Source organism: Symphalangus syndactylus, chromosome 14 (assembly GCF_028878055.3).
Source record: "Symphalangus syndactylus isolate Jambi chromosome 14, NHGRI_mSymSyn1-v2.1_pri, whole genome shotgun sequence".
In the NCBI taxonomy this organism is placed as follows: domain Eukaryota; kingdom Metazoa; phylum Chordata; class Mammalia; order Primates; family Hylobatidae; genus Symphalangus; species Symphalangus syndactylus.
Window position 1 is genome coordinate 104,430,797 of NC_072436.2, and position 22,947 is coordinate 104,453,743.

General features: G+C 40.4%; 1 protein-coding gene across 1 annotated transcript in view; it reads left to right on the forward strand.

Moving 5' to 3' along the window:
- The first annotated feature begins 9,436 nt into the window (after positions 1–9,436).
- Positions 9,437–22,947, forward strand: part of FEZ2 (fasciculation and elongation protein zeta 2) — a 70,686-nt gene continuing 57,175 nt past the window's right edge. Inside the window, exon 1 of the mRNA XM_063618163.1 lies at positions 9,437–9,588. Within this exon, the coding sequence (XP_063474233.1) occupies positions 9,509–9,588 (80 nt within the window). The 5' untranslated portion in view covers positions 9,437–9,508. The remainder of the gene's footprint in view (positions 9,589–22,947) is intronic.

Consider the following 22,947-nt stretch of genomic DNA (forward strand, 5'->3'; position numbering starts at 1 on the left):
GTAGAAACTAAGAGTGGTCTTTTGAAAGATGTTTCAGACTGACTCCACCTGGACTCATGACTCAACTGGTCCGGTGGTCCCCTCACACAGGGGCAGACTCAGTACATGAGGACAGTTTTCCACCCCCCTATGACTACATCCCCAACCAGTCAGCAGCACCCATTCTCTAATTCCCTGCCTGCCAAACTATCCTTTAGAAACCCTAACCTCCAAGCCTTTTGGGAGACCAATTTGAGTGATAACTCCAGTTCTCCTGCGTGGCCAGCCTTATGTTAAACTCTTTCTTTACTGCAATACCACTGTCTCAGTGAACTGGTTTTGTCTGTGCAGCAGGCAAAAAGAACCTGCTGGGTGATTACAAATTTGAGGACTCATCTGGGATTCACCCATCCAGGTGCCTGCCTGCAGTTCATCAGGCTCCCACTGGTACAACACACTTGCATGTGAGCTCTAGTGGCTGCTATTTCTCTTGAACTGTGGGCCCTCTATGGTGTTGTCCCTGTCAATGAGGCACTGTTGTCCCATAGTGCCACATTGGCAATGGGGCACTATTACCCATTGCAATGGAGAAAATCCATTGCAATGGAGAAGTCATTCCTGTAAGTCATCTTTAACCTGGTTTGATGAGTCTTCTAGGTGCAACAAACATTCTCTTCCTTCTCTTGATCTGTTGGTCTCTCTGAAGGCACTGTAGTCCCATTACAGGGACTATTAGGCTCTCCCTAAATTGCAGGAAGAGGTTTGGTTTGGGGAGATTTATCCCCACTTGGATGGAGAATAGGGGGCTGGTTTGGAAGAATACTCTTCTGATTTGGAATCTCATCTGCAATCTTGGTTTTGAAGGCCTTCTGTTTGTCTGTTTACTTCACCGTGTGTGTTTGCATATGTTGAGAGGACCCCTGAAAGAATTGCTGATGGAAGTCCAGCAGGCCTAATTTAGTGACCCTTTTTATTTGTCTGGGCACATTCGGGGAGCCCTGAAGGAAACTCAATAGCTCTAACTCAGGGTGACTGTCCACTCTTCCATCTTACCCAGAGACTGCTCACTAGTCAGAGGTCATCTCAGCCCACTTAGAGTGGATCAAAGATGACAAGGACCAATAAGGGCACATTTGAGCCTTACCAGGTTGGTGCCTAGGTGCTTGAGCAGGTGACTAGTATCTGTCTTTTCTTGGTGTATGTTGTTCTGGCCAGAATGAGAAATGTTAATTTAGTTCCCCCATGCAGCTCGTTGAGCTGCATCTTGAAAAATTGAGTGGCTTTTGCCTATGGTTTCATGAGATGAAAAACGATGATTTTCTTTTGTAATTCGGCTTGGCCCCCACAGCTATGGCAGAGCAAGCAGAATCATGAAAATTCACTCTGCTCTTCCAGACGCTGCAGAGAAAGAAAACCCAGAAAGCTGGCAAGCTGGCAAAAGGATAAGAATTTCTTACCAGCCAGGCTTCTGGCCTCTCTCTGTGTACAAACTGGTTGAGTGAATGGTAAAAATTGCTCTTCATTTCCTCTTCAAAGTTTTTGTTAATGGGTAAAAAGATTTGTGAGATTAGTCTTAGACTGTCGTAAATCTGGTGTACTTTGTGCTATGAGTTTGTCTTTCTACATTGTTCTGTCATAAAGAGAGATACCATAGGATAGAATGCAGGCCTTGGTTCCATATAAGCCCACAAATCATTCTACCAAAAAGACAAATGCACTCCCATGTTCATTGCAGCACTGTTCACAATAGCAAAGCTGGCACTGCAGACTGGCCAGTTACAAACTTGGCTGTGGGTCCCTGAAACAAAAACTGAACAAAGTTTCCCTTCGTCTTGTTTTATGTCCTTGAGAGCTTGAGTTTGTGATCATGTGGGGATATTCTCTCTTGGTCTGTGCCACCTGAAGGGTGGGAATTTTGGGGTTTATATGAGGCAGCTGGTCTGAAAGGACTGGGGTCTGAAAGGACTGGGAGTCTGAGAACTGCCAGCACACTCTTTGTCCTGAATGTGTCCAGCCCTTGGGTAAGTTTTGTCTTAAAAGGTCCCGTTCCTATGGGGCTTTTGTCATCTTTTGCTATCTTACACCCATTTCTGATAATGAATTCTTAGGGATCATGGAGATGCCTCCTCTACTTCCTCTCTAAAAATACTTCTTGCTTATATGGTAAAAACCTGGAAAATTACCATCTGGGCCTTAAAAAGGGTTTTGGCCAGAGGCATCACATTACCCATACATTGTAGTATTCAAACTATACCATAAGACTACAGTAACCAAAACAGCATGGTACTGGTACAAAAACAGACACAGAGACCAATGGAACAGGATAGAGAACCTCGAAACAAAATCACACACTTACAGCCATCTGATCCTCAATAAAGTAGGCAAAAATAAGCAATGGAGAAAGGACTCCCTATTCAGTAAATGGTGCTGGGATAGCTGGCTAGCCATATGCAGAAGAATGAAACTGGACCCTTACATTTTATCATATACAAAAATTAATTCAAGATGGATTAAGAACTTAAATGTAAGACCTCAAACTGTAAGAATGCTAAAAGAAAACCTAGGAAATGCCATTGGGACATTGGCTTTGGGAAGGAATTTATAACTCAGTCCTTAAAAGCAATTGACACAAAAACGAAAATTGACAAGTTTTCAATTTAGAGCTTAATTAAAGAGCTTCTGCACAGCAAAAGAAACAATCAACAGAGTAAACAGACAATTTACAGAATGGGAGAAAATGTTTGCAAACTATGTATTCAACAAAAGTCTAATATCCAGAATCTATGAGGAATTTAAACAATTCAACAAGCAAAAACCAAATAACTCCATTAAAAAGTGGGCAAAAGACATGAATAGACCCCTCTCAAAAGAAGACATACAAACAGTCAACAAACATACGAAAAAATGCTTGTCATAGTGAATCATCAAAGAAATGCAAATCAAAACCACAAAGAGATACCATCTTATACCAGTCAGAATGGCTATTACTAAAAAAAAAACCACAAAGAGATACCATCTTATACCAGTCAGAATGGCTATTACTAAAAAGTCAAAAAACAACAGATGCCGGAGAGGCTGTAGAGAAAAGGGAATGCAAATTAGTACCTGGGTGATGAGATCATCATTCATACCCCATTCATTCCCCAGGAGGAACTATGGAAAGCAGTCTGGAGACTTCTCAAAGAATTTAAAACAGAACTACCATTTGACCCAGCAATCCTATTACTGGGCATATACCCAAAAGAAAACAAAAAGACACATATAGTCACATGGTAGACATGTGTCTACCAAAATGACACATGTACTCACATGTTCATCACAACACTATTCACAACAGCAAAGACATGGAAGCAACCTAGGTGCCCATCAATGGTGGACTGGATAAAGAATATGTGGTACATATATACTATGAAATACTACATAGTCAGAAAAAAGAATGAAATTATGTCCTTTGCAGCAACATGGATGCAGCTGGAAGCCATTATCCTAAGCAAATTAATGCAGGAACAGAAAACCGAATACCACACGTTCTCACTGACAAGTTGGAGCTAAGCATTGGGTATTTGTGGACATAAAGATGGCAACAATAGAACTTGGAACCTACTAGAGAGGGGAGGGAAGGAAGGGAGAAAGGTTGAAAAAACTATGGGGCACAATGCTCAGTACTTGGGTGATGGGATCATTCATACCTCAAACATCACATAATATACCCAAGTAACAAATCTGCACATGTACCCCCTGAATCTAAAATAAAAGTTGAAAAATAAACAAAAAAATAATTAAGTGAATGAATTTTAAAAAGGCTTTTGGATTGAGCCACGATTGGACCTAAGTACACCATTAAAAGAAAAAGGATTTTAGAGACCTTTTTAAAATCAACAATTGAAAAAAAAGGTTACATTTTTAAAAAGGTTAAATTAAAAGAAGGACACATGAGAATGTCATGGCTGGCCTTAGAAAGTTCTCTTGAGCAGTTAAAATCCTTTGCAAGCTCAAAAATGACTGTCCTAGATTCCTCTGGAAAGTGAAAGAGTTTTCCCATGCTGTAGCTCAGGAGCTAAGGCTTTGACCTTTCATGATGCCCACCTGGGTTCAACACTTGCTTAGGGAATGAGTCCTTTCTCGTTTGATAGTTGTGGAACTTTTGCCATTTATTGATTCTTTTGCCCTCCATAGACAGCTTTGGATTCTTGTTTTGAATTTTCTTTTATCTGAGCTACTTTTGGGATGATTCTAGATCTTGTAAAAACTGCTTGCTATCTCTTTGGAGATGACTTGTGCCTGTGTGGTTAAGTTATAACCTTAGTTAAGGGTTAATGGTTTCACTTGGGAGAATATCGTTGGGAAATAAGGCTTAAAAACCACAGGTGTTGGCTGTTTATCCCAGCTAGAGTCTGGTAATAAGTGATTTAAAAGTATTTCCTTAAAAGAGCTCTATGGTTAAATGTCAGCCTCATTAAAAGCTGATATCCAGCTGGACGAGGTGGCTCACACCTGTAATCCCAGCACTTTGGGAGGCTGAGGTGGGTGGATCACCTGAGGTTAGGAGTTTGAGACCATCCTGGCCACTGTGGCAAAACCCTGTCTCCACTGAAAATACAAAAATTAGCCGGGCATGGTGGCATGCTCCTGTAATCCCAGCTACTCAGGAGGCTGAGGCAGAATTGCTTGAACCCGGGAGGCAGAGGTTGCAGTGAGCCCAGATCACACCACTGCACTCCAGCTAGAGTGACAGAGCAAGACTCTGTCTCAAAACAAAACAAAAACAAAAACAAGCTTGGATATCACAAGCTCTACATATATTTTTAAAGCCTTTATGCTTTTTCTCTTCTTAGATTTTGTTTTCTGGAAAAAGTTTTTTCTTCTCCGTCAACTGAATTCTGTTTTTCCAGGTACTTCTGTCTGTCCCTCCTTCCTCTTGCCACACTCGATGCCCACATGACAGGACCTAATGTATTTTTAGCAGCCTGGGACTCCTTGGGAAAAACAGAGCAGACACCACAGACGCACTTGTGGGCGAAACCTCTTTACCTCATGGAACCCAAGGATTGTAAGTGGACAGATCCCTCTCAAAATCCAAGGCTCTGCTCTCTTTTCATTGTGTTACATGACCCTTGTGACGTTTGGGGGCATCAGAAATTACTTGGCATTATGACAGAATTTTTAGTCTTGGTATATAACAGCTAGATGGGAGATAGACTTTTAGGGATGGCTGATGGCAGTTGCTTACAGTGAGTGGCTATCACTATAGGGTGATGCTCCTTTGTGCATTTAGGAAAGAAAAGCATGCTCTTGGGCACACAAAAGGTAAGAAATGGGGGATGGGCTGATTACAGAGTGGGCTCTTAGACACTGGGTTGCCCAGAAGCCATAGGGAAATGCCCTTACTGTGAGATATAGTGTGTAAGCATTGCACTGCCTCATCCCTTAGCACCTTCCTCTTTTTTGGGACTGTCAGAAATACACAACCGGTGCCACGAAGAAATGACAGCACAGAGACAAAAGATCTCTCAGCAAGGCCATCTTTACTTTCTGCAGAAAGGGTGCTCAATCACAGATGGAACAATGGCGAAAGCACACTTGAACAAAGGAAAAGCAGACATATTTATCTGCCACGCATTTGGGTCATCCTTGTTGCTATGTCCTGCATCCATCGGCTGGAGCAGGACCTCACAATGTTAAACTGATACCCAATTTGCTAATAACCTGAAACATTCCTAAATAGGTAAGTGCAAGGAAGAACAAAGAAATTGCTTACAAAAGGTTTAAGGAAGCAATAACATTTCAAAATAAGGAAGGGACATAGGCTGTGAGCTGGAATGTGTCTGTGAGCATGTCCAACAGTTACATAGAATAGGGCTTAACAAAGAGTTATTGGCACAAAGCAAGGAGACTTGAAGAAAGCTAGTCTTTAAAGAAACTGTTACTTCTAACACTTACAATTTATTCTTTAACAAGAAGGGGAAGTTTGAAGAGGAAACTTTTTACTTTCTACAGGGACTCAGAATTTGGTGTGAAAATGGGATCCCCTTGATTTTGCAGGAATCTGTTGTGTCTCCCAGCTGTACCTGTGTATTAGGCCCTAGATACTGCATGCTCTCTTGGCCTTGTTCCTTAAAAGGCTCCACCTTAACGCCAGTAATCCAGTTAAGAAACTTAACATCTTTAAGGAAATCTCCCTATATAAGGGTGTCTGCTTCTCCTAGCCATCCTCATTGAACTTTTACTCATACCATTCTTCTTTGGTTTGAGTAAAATATGAATCCTCTATCTTGTTTTACTCAAGACTTGTCCCTTTAGAAGTGCAAATTTAGAGCTGCCTAGCCAACAATTGTTTAGGGCAACAAGTAAATAGGTAATCAAAAGACTAGTGGTCTAAAGTGGGAAAGAAAAACTTAAAAACTAGCAAATGAAGAATCTTATAACTCTACCAAATCTGCTTCTGTCTGTCTGTGTATTTATATGTGTCATGTGTGTGATGTTTCACTACCAAAATATATAAAGGAGCTCTAATTAATTGGCTTAAAAAGGTAAGTGCTTAAACCAAATATTTTGTCAGAAAAATGGAAATTTGAATGCCTTTTAGTTCATATAATTTTAATAATCTTTGGTAAATAAAGACAATTTTTTTAAGATAATTGGTAAACTATAATAAAAATGTCTTCGGAATTTAGACACTTGGTCTGAATTAGGCAGGTCGGATACTGTCTTTGCTAGATGTTTTAAGGTCATAAACTACTTCTGTGACATTTTTTGATAATTGTTGGACTTGTCTGTTTTCCAGCCATTAGACTTTAGGTAAGGCCTGGGGCATGTGGAATTAGCCATGACCCCCAGCTGTGCTAGGAAGAGTCAGACATTATTGGCAGCTCTATCCTTGTCCTGGGCTCTGCATCTGATACATGGTTAAAATTGCTTACTTAGCAGGATTTTCACTAAAAATAAACATTGCTAAGAGTTAACATTGTAACATACGTAATTGAGAAGTTCACAAAAAGAGTCAAACTCTGTAAAATATTTGGAGAGATTTATTTGGAGCCAAATATGAGTGACCAATGGCCTGTGACATAGCCCTCAGGAGATCCTGAGAACATGTGCCCAAGGTGGTCAGGGTACAGCTTGGTTTTTATACATTTTAGCGAGACATGAGATACCAGTCAATACATGTAGGAGGTACATTGGTTCAGTCCAAAAAGGTGGGACAACTGGAAGTGGGGGCTTCCAAATCATAGGCAGATTAAAATTTTCTGATTGGCAATTGGTTGAAAGAGTTATTATCAATAGAAAGGAATGTCTGGGTTATGATAAAGAGTTGTGGAGGCCAAGGTTTTATCATGCAGATGAAGCCTCCAGGTAGCAGTCTTCAGAGAGAATAGATTGTAAATGTTCTATCAGTAAGTCCAAAAGAGAGGATGGTATAATGAGGCATGTTCCAGCTCCCGCTTTCCATCATGGCCTCAAACTAGTTTTTCAGGCTAACTTTGAAATGACCTTGGCTGAGAGGAAGGGTCCATTCAGATGGTTGGGGGCCTTAGAACATTTTTTGGTTTTACAGTGACTATCAGATAAACAGTTTTACATGCAAAGTACATAAGGAAAGTAAAAAGTGTTTTTGGTAAAAGATTATAAAAAGGAATGGGAATATGGTTTTTGTTAAAGGTGAAGTAATTTTGTCTAATGTAGAGGTTTTTAAGGATTATCTTAAGTTAAAAGAAGGATAGGACAAAACCAAAGGTTTAAGCAAGTTGTAGAAGATTTGTGAAAGACCGATCTTGTAAAAGAAGTTCCGTGGGTGTAAGCAAGTTGGCTAAAATGTAAAGGGAGCTATTTAGTTTTTCTATAAATTAAACATTAAGATAAAAAGCACACTAATATAGGGTCAGAATCTGGGCCCATGTGTCAGAATAACAGGGTTTCCTTGGAACATTGGTCTGCTCTTTAATAGAGATTGTAAAGAGTTATAAAAGGTTTATGGAAATCTTACCTTATGTCCAAATGGTCAGACTGATTAAGATTGAATAGATTTGTTTATAAGGTTTTATCAAAAATTGGACCAGCCTGGGCAACATAAGGAGATCTTGTCTCTATAAAAAAATGTAAAAACTTAGCAGGCGTTGGTGGCATTCACCTGTAATCTCAGCTACTTGGGAGACTGAGATGAGAGGATCACTTAAGCCCAGGAGTTAGAGGTTCCAGTGAGCTATGATCATGCCACTGCACTCTAGCCTGGATCACAGAGTGAGATGCTGTCTTAAAAAAAAAAAGATAGGGGGGTGGTGCTTAACATTAATAATACATGAATGCAAAGGTAAAATTTGGTTTTCTCTTTTGAACACAATTTTTGTGTAATATCGAGATGATGAAAGATTTTATTTTTTTATTTTTTTGCCTTTTGAGTACACTGCAAGTAAAACGGAGAGAAAAGAGGGGAAAGAGAAGAGACAGGTTCAGGTTCAGTTGACCTCATGCTGTCTTTATTGGGTCTTGTTGTTTGGAAAGCTATCTCCTCTATCAAAGAGTAAAGGTTTTTTTGCCTTTTTGAAATGTTTGAGTTATCACTTCAGCTAAATAACCTGTGATTCTATTTTGTGATATCAAGTGTTTTAAACATTTGGTATTTGACAAACCTTCCAAAATCAAAATCTCAAGTTCTAAATTCAACCCTTTTGGCTTCATTAACCTTTTAGGTATTAGGTCCCCTGAAGTCCAAAAGACACATTTGCCTTATTTGGTATGTGAAAATCACACAAAAAGCATTGTTAAGTATGAAATAGTGTTTGACTTTCTTTCGGTTATATTTGTATGAATGTGTTATTTGTGTGTGTTCCAGAATTGTAGCGAGACTCCTATAATTCTAATATGACTTTGTGTATTTTATCAACAATAATTATGATTATGTTAAATCATTGTATGCCACAAAAACAAAGAAATTTGCCTGTCAATTGTGTTTTTAACCATGATTGTTCTAAGATGCTTGTCGTCCACAATTGTTGTTTTACTTTGATCCTTCTCAAAAGGTGGTTTTATAATCAGCTATAGGAGTTTGTTGCATGCTCTTGAATGCAGGTTCCTGATAACTTTAGAAATTGTACCATTGGAATAGAGAAAAACACTTCCGGGACTTTCATGGAGAGCTGATGTTTCCATAAGACTGCTGACCCAGTATCAAGTAGAACAGGAGTTAATCACATGGACTGAATGAACAGAATATTGAAATAATCTTTTAATGACTTTTTGCTTAAAACTTTGCTGATTTTTTTGTTTTGTTTTTCAGAGTCAAGAAAACTTCTTTTCTTTTGAGTTATTTATAGCTTCTAACAATTGAGCAAAATGTAAAACATATTTCTTTCTCTCTGCCTAATTTCTCTAGAATTTGGAGTATTGTGAGTATTCTTAACTTATGGCAATATAGTTATTTACATAAGTACAATAAAAATCTGTTTTGTTAACAGGACACAATTCCAGACGCTGGTTATTTTACCACGGCTTTGACTAGAATGACATGTTTTCAGACTACTTTTAGGAATGAATGTTGACTTACAGAGCTGATAAAAGGCCCTTGGAAGAACTGGCCTCATGTCTGGTCCTGAAAAGGGTTCCTAGCCTGTGGTAAGTGAAGAATGTCATTTTCTGACAACCCAGGAACCCCAAGTTATTTTGGAATGTTGAGAAGAGAGGAATTCACCCAACCCACACAGATATTTGCGGGTACAGATAAATCCTTGGCTGAGCTCAAGAGGCTTTTCAAAAGTCTACTCTGATATTCCGTATATTAAAAAAAAATTCAGCAAAGCCAATTTTTTGAAAAAGAGCCTAAATGGCAAATAATTATTCTTGTGCACTTTATGCAAATAATTAGGCAAGGTATAATAAGACTGAAACTTATTTTGCAGATAAATTGATCCTGCTTTGATTTGTCTTTGGTAGAAATGAAAAACTGGAGAGAGAAAAATTATGCTTTAGAAAAATGATAGCATACCTCTTATTAGATTTCAGCCTTGTCTATTATTTTTGAGTCTCTGTTGATGACCTAATATCCGATTGGTTCTTGGATCATTCACCTGGATCCCTCAAAGCTTCAGACTAATTCTATGGGAACTTCTGAAACTAGAACTTTCACTCTTACGTTTGGGCTCATCATTTGTCTTACAGTCTGCTGTTCTCTTAAGCACTGTACTAAGCCTCTGTGGATAAGAATACTATTGCTTTTTGTTATGTAGACCTTGGGACTCCAACCCAAAGTTATGTAGACAACTGCAAAGTGGTTTCATTCTTCTCACTCCAGACCCAACCCTGACCCCAACTATGCCCCTGTCAGCAGAAAAGTTAGAGTGATTGTTGGCCTTTTCCCATCTCTGTAGCTCACACCTCAGGAATGAGGTATGCTGAAACCCAGGGTGGGAATTGAAACCGACTTTGCAAAGGTTATAACAGTGAGAGAAATCTAACATGGCTGACTCCATCTTGCTTCTAGTCTCACAGGCTGACTGTCTTCTCTCATTCCTGAGCATAGGCCAAGCTAACCATGGGAGGAATTTAGTTTATAGCTTAACTTCAAAGCAAGGATGATAATAGTTCCTCCCTAAAACTGATCCCCCTTTTTTGTAAGACTAATAAAAAGTCACAAGATTAGGATTATAAGAGGGGCCTGAATTCTGCTAAAACGTAGGCATAGTTTCTATGATCCCTTACTGCTTGCTCAGGAGTCATGTGGCCAGAGGTAACAAGATTTGTGACTTCCCCATTTGTTTCTATAAATAATATCATTATTGGTTTTTTGAGAGGTGTTTCAGACTGACCCTACCTGGACTTGTGACTCATGTCTCCACTGGTCCTGTAGTCCCCCACCCAGGGGCAAACTCAGTACATGAGGACTGTTTTCCACACCTCTATGATTGCATCACCAAGCTATCAGCAGCACACATTCCCTAGTCCCCTGCTCATCAAGCTATCCTTGAGAAACCGCAACCTTTCAGCCCTTGGGGAGACTGATTTGATTGATAGCTCCAGTTCTTCTGTGTGGCTGGCTTCATGTTAAACTCTTTCTTTTTTTGCAATACCACAGTTTTAGTGGACTGGTTTTGTCTGTGCAGTGGTCATGAAGAACCTTTGGGCGACTATGATCTTCACCATAAAGAATACATTTGATATCATTTAAAAATTACCTTCCAGCTGGGCATGGTGGCTCACGCCTGTAATCCCAGCACTTTGGGAGGCCGAGGCGGGCGGATCACAAGGTCAGGAGATCGAGACCATCCTGGCTAACACGGTGAAACCCCGTCTCTACTAAAAATACAAAAAATTAGCCGGGCATGTTGGTGGGCACCTGTAGTCCCAGCTACTCGGGAGGCTGAGGCAGGAGAATGGCGTGAACCCAGGAGGCGGAGCTTGCAGTGAGCTGAGATCGTGTCACTGCGCTCCAGCCTGGGGGACACAGAAAGACTCTGTCTCAAAAAAAAAAAAAAAACAAAAACAAAAACAAAAAAAAAGGAGATGAAATTATGTGTTGGATGAATATATATCTAGAATGTATAAAATTTTAAGTGTTATAAATATATAAAATTTTATACATTCTAGATACATATCACTGGAGGATGAGTCATTTTTTCTGTTGTGTTGCTTTTCTTTGCTTTATTTTTATTTGTATTTATTTCTTGTTATTTATTATTTTATTTAAGAAATTACATTTTCACCTCCAGAAGATCATTGATCCATCTTTTCTGTTAGTTTGGATATAGAAGCTTTCACTCTGAGTGGGGAACAGTAATTGGGCTGAAGAAAAATCTTGGGGCAAACAGCAGAATAGTGTACCATAAATAGCATATTTGCCTCTTATTCCTTTCCTGCAGGCTTTTCTTCTTTCATTATGAAAAGCGTAATTTTTCTATAGTCTGTTCCACTTCATTTCCCTCCTAGAGACTATTCTATGTGCTCAGGAAGAAAAGAGGATGCTGGAGAGGGTGTCCGTGGCTTTACACTTTCCAGCAGCAAATACCACCACTTCCTCAGCTCTGTCCCTCCAGTCCAGGGACTGGCAATCTTTTTTTTCCTGTAAAAGACCAGATAATTAATCTTTTAGAATTTGTGGGGAGTACAGTCTCTGTCTCAGCTACTGACTTCTGCTGTTGTCGTGGGCAGTAGTCACAGGCATGGTGTAAACTAATGAGCGTGTTCCAATACACCTTTATTTACAAAACCCATAAAAGCTGTAGATCCTGCTCTAGTCTCAGTGCTGCAGGAGGGGGTAACTGGCAAGCGTGGTTTGTAAACCTTTCGATTTTTGTGACTTACTTTTGTGTAAGAAAGGCGTGCCAACCAGTTTGAACTTCACCAGTTTGTTTAGTTTGGATATTAGTTATTGCTGTTTGGTGAGGCAGCTGTGATTGGTGTCATCTACACCTTTTTCCTCTTCGTTATTAAGTCAGGTCACCGTCATTCAAGTCTGTGGGTCGTTTCTGTGGTGGTGGTAACTGCAGTGCCATTTTGTCTGAGAGGTGAACTGGAGAGCAGTCATGAAGTAGGTCAAAGGCCTCGCCTGGGAAGCCATTGATTGCTTCAGCCCACAGACAGAATGTTCATTATCACAGATTGAGGCTGTCAGATTTCGAATACCTCAGAAATATGTCTGTTCTCCTGATTTTTTTTGGAAAAGCACCAGTCATTTCCTAACATACTGTAATAGCTAGTTCCATTCCCTTTTTAAAGTGCTGTACATTAGTACTGTACAATTCCCATTTCATTTTTCAGAAAAGAAATACAGTACACTGCCGCTGCTTCGTTTGACCTTTTGTATCCATAGGTCAAAGCACATTATAATAATGCCTGGATTCTTCCATAATTTAGATTATTGTCACTCTGAAGCTTTTTAATACACACCTACTTGGGAAGGGGCATACACATTACCTAAGCATGCCAAGTTGTTGTTTTCCTAAAAAAATGATTTTATAGTGTAAGAATTAGATTCAAAATCAATGTCACATTAATTACACTTAAATCTTTTAGTCTCTTATTTATGAGTTATAATGGCTGCTCAATAATGTTTGGAGGTGAGGAGTGGGTCAAATAGGTTTGAGAAAATGCTAGAAAATATAAGATTAAGAAGGTAAATTTTTTAAAAATCTGAACTCCACGATCCTTTTAAAGTTCTTTCTTCCCCTGTGTTTCAGAGAGCAAATTAGTGAATAGCCTCTACACACCTTCTATTCCTTCCTTCCCTCCCTTCCTCCTTTCCTTCTGCTTTCCAAAAATCCAATTTTAATGGCTCACAGTAGTAATAGAATAAAATAAATATTAACTTTATTCTCATTTCAGAGAATTGATATTAAAAGGTACTAGACTGACACTAGGAATCCCATTCTAGCTTCATGCTTTGAAATCTTGCTTATGTCCACTATGTTAGGGTCTTTCATTTGCCTACACTTGTCATCGAGAAAGTTCAGAGAAATATCAGAAATACTGAAGCGTCTATTCTCTTGGAGAATTAGGTGTGTACAGAGCATTTTTTATTAACTGGGCACCTGGTTCAGGGTCACCACACCCAAGCCTGAGCTGGGATTCCAGCAGGTCTAGCCAACTGGGCTCACCTAGAGGGTATCTGCATGATATTCTGAGGTATCTCCTGGAAGAAAACTCATCCTGAGGGTAGACAGAGCCAGGACTCTTAAGTGATAGGGAAGGCATGTCTCTGAGTAAAAAGAAATATCTATAATTCAAAGTATTTCTAACCCAATCCCATAGATTCATATCTGGCTGTAGGGACTGGAAATTATTAAAGTATAAAAAGTATAAAAAAAAGTATAAAAGGTGTAAAAAACTCAAAGACTTACAATTTTCTAAGGCAAGGGGGTGCCATAGATGAGAATAAGAAAAGGCTGAAATGGGTGTTTCCTGCCACCTCCCCACAGATCTTTTTGTCCTTTTAGAAGCTTGTGGGCTGCCATGCATCAGTGGCTGTGCTGAGTAACAGGTCATTGTTCTCAGTGGGAGTGGCAGGGAATTGGCAGAGGCCATGGTGCTCATCAGAACGAGCAATAGCCCAGAGCTGCTACAGTGGCACACACTAGACATGATGGGGTTGTAGGGGAAGCACTTGTGGGGGCCTGGAAGCATGTGCAGTGTTCAGCCTCTCTTCTGGTACTTCTATCCTGGGACCCAGCATTTGTGTCCTGCAGATGTGCCACTAGTGGCTAGCAGAAGCTGAGTCCTTGGAAGGAACCCTAGTAGCCAGAAGAAGGAGAAGCTGAAAGGACTTAATTCTAGGCAGATGTGAGGTATCTCCCTGGGTGAAGGTAAGGCCAGATGTAGTATGAGCTTACAGCCTGCACGAGCCACCGTCTTAGTCTCTTTTCTGTTGCTTACAATGGAATACGTGAAACTGGGTAATTTATGAAGGAAAGGAATTTATTCCTATAGTTATGGAGGCTGGGAAGTACAAGGTGGAGGGGGCACATCTGTTGAGAGACTTCTTGCTGGTAGGGACTCTTTGCAGAACACCAAAGTAGCACAAGGTATCACATGGTGAGGGGACTTAGCATGTCAATGTGCTAGTTCAGGTCTCTTTTCTTCTTCTTATAAAGCCATCAGTCCCACTCCCATGATAACCCACTAATTTTTTTTTTTTATTTTTTGAGATGGAGTCTCACTCTGTTGCCCAAGCTGGAGTGCAGTGATCGCCTGGCTCACTGCAACCTTCGCCTCCCAGGTTCAAGCAATTCTCCTGCCTCAGCCTCCCGAGTAGCTGGGATTACAGGCACCTCCCACCACATCTGGCTAATTTTTCTATTTTTAGTAGAGACCCGGGTTTCACCATGTTGGCCAGGCTGGTCTCCAACTCCTGACCTCAGGTGATCCGCCAGCCTCAGCCTCCCAAAGTGCTGGGATTACAGGCATGAGCCACCGTGCCCAGCAGATAACTCACTAATTTTTTAACCCATTAATCCATGAGTGGATTAATCAATTCATAAGGTCAGAACCCTCAAGATCCAATCACTTTTAAAGGCCCCACCTCTGAATAATCCCACATTGAGGATTCACTCAAACCATAGCAGCCAGTAAGGGCAAGTGCATTAAAACATGAGTTTTTATCATGAATGTAATTTGATCCAGGGAGTCCTGTGAAACCATGCTTTGTACTTAGGATGTGAAACCTAGAAATAATCAGGGTTGACAAAGAGCGTAGATGTTATCTACGCCAACCTCCATCCCAATGCAGGAATTCTTTCTCTAGAATCTTTGGAAGATCTTCTGAGCCTAAATATGCTAATAAAGGGAAAGTCACAATCTTTAAAGCTCTATTACACTGATTGGGATAGGTCTATTTCTTCAGAAATTTTAGTATCTGCTCAAATACCCAAATATCAGAAATGCTAATCATATACTGTAGCCCAGCAGTCCCCAATATTTTTGGCAGCAGGGACTGGTCTCATGGAAGACAATTTTTCTGTGGATGGCAGGGGAAAAGGAGGGGATAGTTGGGGATGAAACTGTTCCACCTCAGATCATCAGGCATTAGTTAGATTACCATAAGGAATAGGCAACCTAGATCTCTCACATGCACAGTTCACAATAGGGTTCACGCTCCTATGAGACTCTAATGCTATAGCTGATTTGACAGGAGGAGGAGCTCAGACATGTGGTAATGTTCACTCACCTGCTGCTCACCTCCTGCTGTGTAGCCCCAGTCCATGGTCTGGGGGTTGGAGACCCCTGCTGTAGCCTATTATTAACTAGTAATGTAAAATGGGACCTACAAGAGAGAAAATGTGACTTCAGACATATTTATTTTCATATACATATGTTTATATGCACAAAACTTATACACTAATATACATATGTTTATACACAAGCAAGTAGAATCTTATTATTTATAACATAATTTAACAGGAGTGCTATTTGTCCACTAACAGAAGCAGTATTCACTAAGATATTATTAGCTGTTGTAACAGATAAACCTCTGAATCCCAGCGTTTTAAGAATAAAAAATTTATTGCTTGCTAACTGGAAGAATAAAATAGGAGTTCAAATTTAGTTTTCTTCCAAGCAGTGGATCAGAGACCTAACTTCCTTTCATTGTGTGGCTCTGCCATGTTTGACAGTGGCTTGTAAGGTCACTGTGCTCATGTGCATTAAGCCAGTGAAAAGGGAAGAAATAGGTGAGCAATTGTGGGAGGTTTTCATGGCTTAAGTCTGGAAGGGCTTTACGTTGCTTCCATCATCTGCATTCCATTGGCTAGAACCCATTCACATGACCAAATGGAGCTGCAAGGGTGCCTGGGAAATGTAGTCCAGCTGTGTGGCCCAGAAGAAGACTGGTTGAGAGGCGGGCTAGCTTCTCACACAAGTACTTACCCTTGTTTGGCTTTAATAACATCTCCCCACAAAACACTGAAGTATAAGTCAGTCTTGTGTAGTTTTAACTAAAGCCTTAAACATTGTATATTCATGGATTATGAGAGAAGAAAAATTGCTCAGAGCAGCCTGAGCTATGTGAGGTGCACAAAATTCATCAGGCCCTGAGGGAGCTTCAGTCAAGCTCCCTGCTCCACCACACACACACCCATGCCTACGGGGAATTGTTTAAAGTTGTTTGGTTCCTAACTAGTTGCCTCACCCATTATCTTCATGTTCCTAGAATTTGTGATACAAAGAACAGTATATAGCCAATCAATAACATGTTATTTTAATGTAAATTTTTGGTAAACAAAATTTTTGAATGTTTCCTTTAAAAATTTACTTGTGGCTGGGCGCGGTGGTTCACGCCTATAATCCCAGCACTTTGGGAGGCCGAGGTGGTTGGATCACCTGAGGTCGGGAGTTCAAGACCAGCCTGACCAACATGGAGAAGCCTGACCAACATGGAGAAACCCTGTCTCTACTAAAAATACAAACGTAGCCGGGCGTGGTGGCACATGCCTGTAATCCCAGCTACTCAGGAGGATAAGACAGGAGAATTGCTTGAACTCAGGAGGTGGAGGTTGTGATGAGCTGAGATCATGTCACTGCACTCCAGCCTGGGCAATGAGAGTGAAACTCCATCTCAACAACAACAACAACAACAACAACAACAACAAAAAGTACTTGTAACTGCTGCTAATCAGGGTGTATATTCACGGCAACTTGAATCTATGCTCCTGGGTTGCAGTCCTCAAACGTGGCCCAAGTAAACTCTCTGCTTATGTTAATTTTGCCTCAGCATCTTCCTTTTAGGTCAACAATTACATACTTGCAAATAATGGTAGGTAGCAGGCCAGGCCAAGCTCATTCCACCCAGCTTCTTTTTTTTTTTTTTTTTTTTTTGAGACGGAGTCTCACTCTGTCGCCCAGGCTGGAGTGCAGTGGCGCAATCTCGGCTCACTGCAAGCTCCGCCTCCCGGGTTCACGCCATTCTCCTGCCTCAGCCTCCCGAGTAGCTGGGACTACAGGCGCCCGCCACTGCGCCCAGCTAATTTTTTGCATTTTTAGTAGAGACGGGGTTTCACCATGGTCTCGATCTCCTGACCTTGTGATCCGCCCGCCTCGGCCTCCCAAAGTGCTGGGATTACAGGCGTGAGCCACCGCGCCCGGCCCACCCAGCTTCTTAGCACAGTCCACTTGATGAGGGGAAGATTCAGAGTTTGTGGAGGCTGAAGCTTATGTAATTTGGTGGAATCTGCTTAAGAAAAATACAAAATTAGCTATTAAAGTAAATATTTAGAATGAGAAAAATAACAAATGATATATTTTAAAAGGTAACAAGTATCACAAACAGTATACAGTCTAGAAATACAATATAATATTTTTAAATAGTTACTTTTCTAACACATCTCTGCAATACTTTTGTAAACCACAGATAAAATTCTAAGCCCCCCCAACCATCTGAATGGACCCCCTCCTCTCGGCCAAGGGCATTCTGAAGCTAACCTGAAAAACCAGTTTAGGCTATGATGGGAGTCAGGAGAAAGACATTCCTCATTATTTCCTCCTCCCTTTTGAAATTCAGGCACAGCTGACCTTCATTAATATTAAAACAGATCTTAAGACTAGCAATACAGACTCCATGTAGCAATAAGATAACAAATTCCAGCCTGACTCTAGTATAGCATCACATGACAGATGGCAGGCCCTGAAAGAAATTAATGTATTTTACCCCAAATTATGTTTCTTTACCATCTCTTAAAATAGTCCTGCAATGGTGTCTCTTGTGGGGAAAATCTACATTCTGAAGAGAATCCCCTTCCTTTTCTAGACCTTTTTCCGGATCCAGGAGAGAGTCAACTCTGATAAGAAATATTACAATCTATTCTCTCTGAAGCCTGCTACCTGAAGGCTTCCTCTGTATAATGGGAACCTTGGTCTCTACAACCCCTTATCCTAATGCAGACATTCCCTTCTACTGATTCTATCTGCATAATAGGAACCCTGGTCTCCACAACCCCTTATCTTTTTTTTTTTTTTTGAGACGGAGTCTTGCTCAGCCGCCCAGGCCGGAGTGCAGTGGCGTGATCTTGGCTCACTACAACCACCATCTCCCGGGTTCAAGAGATTCTCCCATCTCAGTCTCCCAAGTAGCTGGGATTACAGGCATCTGCCATCATACTTGGCTAATTTTTATATTTTAGTAGGGACTGGGGTTTCACCATGTTGGCCAGGCTGGTCTTGAACTCCTGACCTCAGGTGATCCACCCGCCTCTACCTCCCAAAGTGCTAGGATTACAGGCATGAACCACGGCTCCCGGCCGACCCCTTATCTTAACCCAGACATTCCCTTCTATTGATTCTAAGTATTTAGACAATAACTTAACTCTTTCAACCAATTGCCAATCAGCGAATCTTTAAATCTACCTATGACCTGGAAGCCTCCCAGGCTTTGAGTTGTGCCTTTCCAGACTGAACCAATGTAGCTCTTACATGTATTGACTGATGTCTATGTCTCCCTAAAATGTATAAAACCAAACTGTAGCCTGATCACCATGGGCACATGTTCTCAGGGTCTCCTGAGGGCTGTGTCATGAATCACTGGTCACTCGTATGTGGCTCAGAATAAATCTCTTCAAATACTTTATAGAGTTTGACTTTGTTCATTGACACCTTCCCCTTAAAATTTGGCTTTTACTCTTTTTCTTTCTTTCTTTCTTTTTTTCTTGAGACAGGGTCTTACTCTGTCACCCAGGCTGGAGTACAGTGGCGCGATCTCGGCTCACTGCAACCTCCATCTCCTGGGCTCAAGTGATCCTGGCTTTTACTCTTGAATTGGCTTTTCACAGGACTGCAATTTTACAACATCGTTTTCCATAGACAATAGAAAACTCAGTCTTTCCTCTAACCTAGTGTTTCAAAATATTTTTCTTTGTTATTGATAGTTTAGAAAAGTTTCAGGTTTATTGTTACCTGAAAAAACCAGGGCTCATTTGCCTGGTGAATAAAAAATGACTCTGCCAGAGAACACAAGTTTTGATCAATAGCAGTTTTATTATCTGTCTCAAGTAAGGAGAACCCTGGGGGGATTCTCCAAAGCAGTGTCCCCAAAGGGGAAAGTGACAGAAGAGTTTTATGGGGCGATGGAGAGGGAAGAGAGTGCATCATCACATGTAGGGGCAGGGTCTGAGTGGTGCAGATGCGTGAGCCATGATGCTGGCACATATGTCACATGTTATGGTAATGACGCTATAGCCCCTGCTGGGGTGGAGATTTTAGCATGGTAATGTGGAAAGTTCACTTGGGTTCATCTATATGTTGCCAGGATCTGTCAATGGCTGGTTCCAGCTGACTGAATTCCACACTGGGTTTGGGGAAAAACAGGCTGCAAGGCAGGAGGCTGTAAAACAGGCTGATTGCTCAATTTGATTAAATTCCCGTAGTCCCTGGGGCTCCTCTGTCTGCTTACAGTACGACTGTGTTAAAAAGTTTAGTCTAAAGCTGCCTCTTTATATATTTTAAAGGTTTCCCTGTACATAGTGAACTGTAGCCTAACTGGATGTGTGAACAGGCTGTAACCTACTCTTGTGCCTATCACTGAGTTTCAGCCAATCAAAGGTAGCCACTGTTCAGAGTATGTCCAAATAAGGCAAACACTGAGTTGTAACCAATCTGGCTGTTTATGTACTTCTGTTTTCTGTGTGTCCCTTTTCTATTTTTGATCCACAGACCTTTTTTGACTGGGCAGTAGTGCTGGAGCCTCCCTAAACCTATTCTGGTTTGGGGGCTGCCGGATTTGCAAATCATTCTTTGCTCAGTTAAACTCTGTTACATTTAATTTGTCTAAGGGTTTCCTTTTAACAATTTGTAAGCCATATTGTCAGGTAAATGTGTAAGATTATTGTCAAATTTGTTAAAACTGCTGTCAGGTTTCTTATATGAGCACTAAGATTTCAGGGCAATGCAAATGTTTTGTGCAGCAATTAGTCTTTAATATTCTCTGAACTGACAGCAACTTTTTCATATGCATTGCATTGCCTCTCCTGGGGTTTTGTAAATGCCTTGTGCAAGTAAGGGTCCCTTAAGCTTTTTTCCTTAGTTTCATGGTAAATCTACCTCTGCACCAGATCCTACATGGAGGCTCGACCTTTCCCCATTTTCTAAGACCAGCCAATGACCTGGAGAGGCCTGGCTATTTGTCAGAAGACCATCTAAATTCAGCCCTTTTCCTGCCTGCGGAGTCTCTGGGCATTGCCTGCTTCTGAATCCGTTGTCACTGTGCTTTGCTCCACTGTGAGGCTAGAGAGCCCGGTGAGCCTGCTATAGGGAGCTATGGAGTCCTACACTCTTTTCTGAATATTTTGTTCTGCTAATGACTTGGACGTAACTTCAGTATCTGTAGAAGGGCACCCCCACGCAACCCTCCAGGCTGATGGAATTCTAATGACAGGTCTAACTGCAAGTCCTCTACTCCCCCAGCGTGCCCACCCTGCTAGAGTTAGTTGGTGAGATCCCATCCAGCCTGATCACTAGATATAACTGTACGAGGAAGGCAGGAGATTCCTTAGGAGAATAATAGGAGACTTATTCATCTTTTAGGATTCAGCTTGGGTTAGCCAGAAAAGACTACTTGGATGGGAGAGTTTCAAATGCCTTTCTAAATGGCAATGAAAATATTGGAGGAATTGGGAAAATGCTGTTCTAAACACATAAATAGCTCGAGTCCAACTCTCATGACATTCTCCAAAGTAGAGAAAGTCATTTGGGAGCAAATGAAGAAAATAAAAGAATGAAGAACTAGATGAGAAAGTAGAAAATAATTAAAATAATTATAGATAAGGAAAGAGAAATTGTATGGATAAATTTAAAGGAAAGTTGATAAAATAAGGGATGTATGTAGGAGGTTTGGGTAAGGAATAATATTTGAAGACTACAATTGAGCCAAATGAGTGAATACACGGATTTAAAAATTGTACAACAACATCTAGTGGTGTGTCTTACCCATCATTTAAGATAGCTATTTTCAAATTGTCAAAACAATCAATATGATAATTCAGTGGCCAAGCATGAAAAAGAAATTTCTGTGACTCAGAGAACTACAGAGGCTAATTACAAATTCCAAGGGTACAGGGAAAATACTACTATTCTATGAAACCAATTACAAGTAAATTTGATTTTTCAGAAATAATTTGGCGCATGTATAGCCACTATCATTTGCAAAATGCAGTATGTATAAGTTATTAATTTTGTAGTCTTTCTTTATTCTTCTGACATTTTTGGAAGATGTCAATGCTGTATTTCCTTATAGTGATCTTTGATTAAAGAATTTAATTTCAAAGAAGTAAACATTGTTTATTTTATTAGACACTGGAGATGTGTCTCTGCTTCCAGGGTCATTTAACATTTATTATTAAACACATATAAAAATCAATGCCTGTCTCATGGAGTATTAAAAGCACAGTCTTTTGCTAATGTCACCCTTTGCCTATGGGAGACTATTTTAATATCACTTTTAGATACAGAAAAAACTTAGAAGCAAATCGATCCTCCAAACAATTCAGAGAAACAAACAAATTCCACTTTATAAATCATTCATAGGTAGGATACCACCCATAATAATGGAAGCTTACAGAGGTCTCTCCTTTGTTTAAATACAAGAGTCTATCCACATGCTGTTGTTTCTCTATGCATTTTGCTGGGAGAATTGGAGAGGTATCTTCAGTTCTCTGTACCATTTCTTGGGTGCTAATGACAAAGGAGATGCTCTTTAGTGCTTCCAAAATTTTGGTTGTTTTTACCCCATTCATGGAAGATTATTGAACTAAGGAGTAAAATCTTATCAAGAGTGAGAGACTAAAGGACCTATTTTTTTTTCCTATCAACAAATGTGTAACACAGGTATCCCTATTTAGAGGGCTGGGAAGTTGAGGTTTGTGGCAAAGCAAACTTGAATAACAAAGAGGAAATGAATAATTTAAAAATTGTTTTGACAAATAAAAATGATGATATATTACCATTAAACCAGGTGTTCAGCAAAGGAGAAAGAGTCCTTATTTGTCAAATACCAAAGCCCTACACTTGGCTGACTCAAATCAAAGCATCTCATAGCCAAAGATAACCTTGTTACCCTCAGCTTCTGAAGGTGAAGCAAAAGGCAGCATTACCTTGACCGTCTGTCTGTACTGCACTTTATCTCAAACTTACTTTATTCCACAGAACTGGTGTCTTTGGTCCCTTGTGATTTCCAGTAGTTAATACCCTCAGTCCATCACTCTTTCATGATGGGACCAGAGAGCTGGTAAATTTTTTCCCTTGATTTCTGACCTATGTAAGCAATTGCATTGCATCCAGATCACAGCCTGGAATTTTGGAGACATTTTCATTGAGATAGTTCTCATCTGTACTTCCATCCTCTAGTAACTATTTCTACTTGGCATTTATCTTGATTGGTGGTTTAAATGTAGATTAATTACTGCTATGGTGGTGCCAGGTGATCTCAAAGTTGAGTCTCATTGTATTGGAATAGCAAACGTCTTAAGTATTTATATTCTCATGAATTGATATTTATCAGGACAC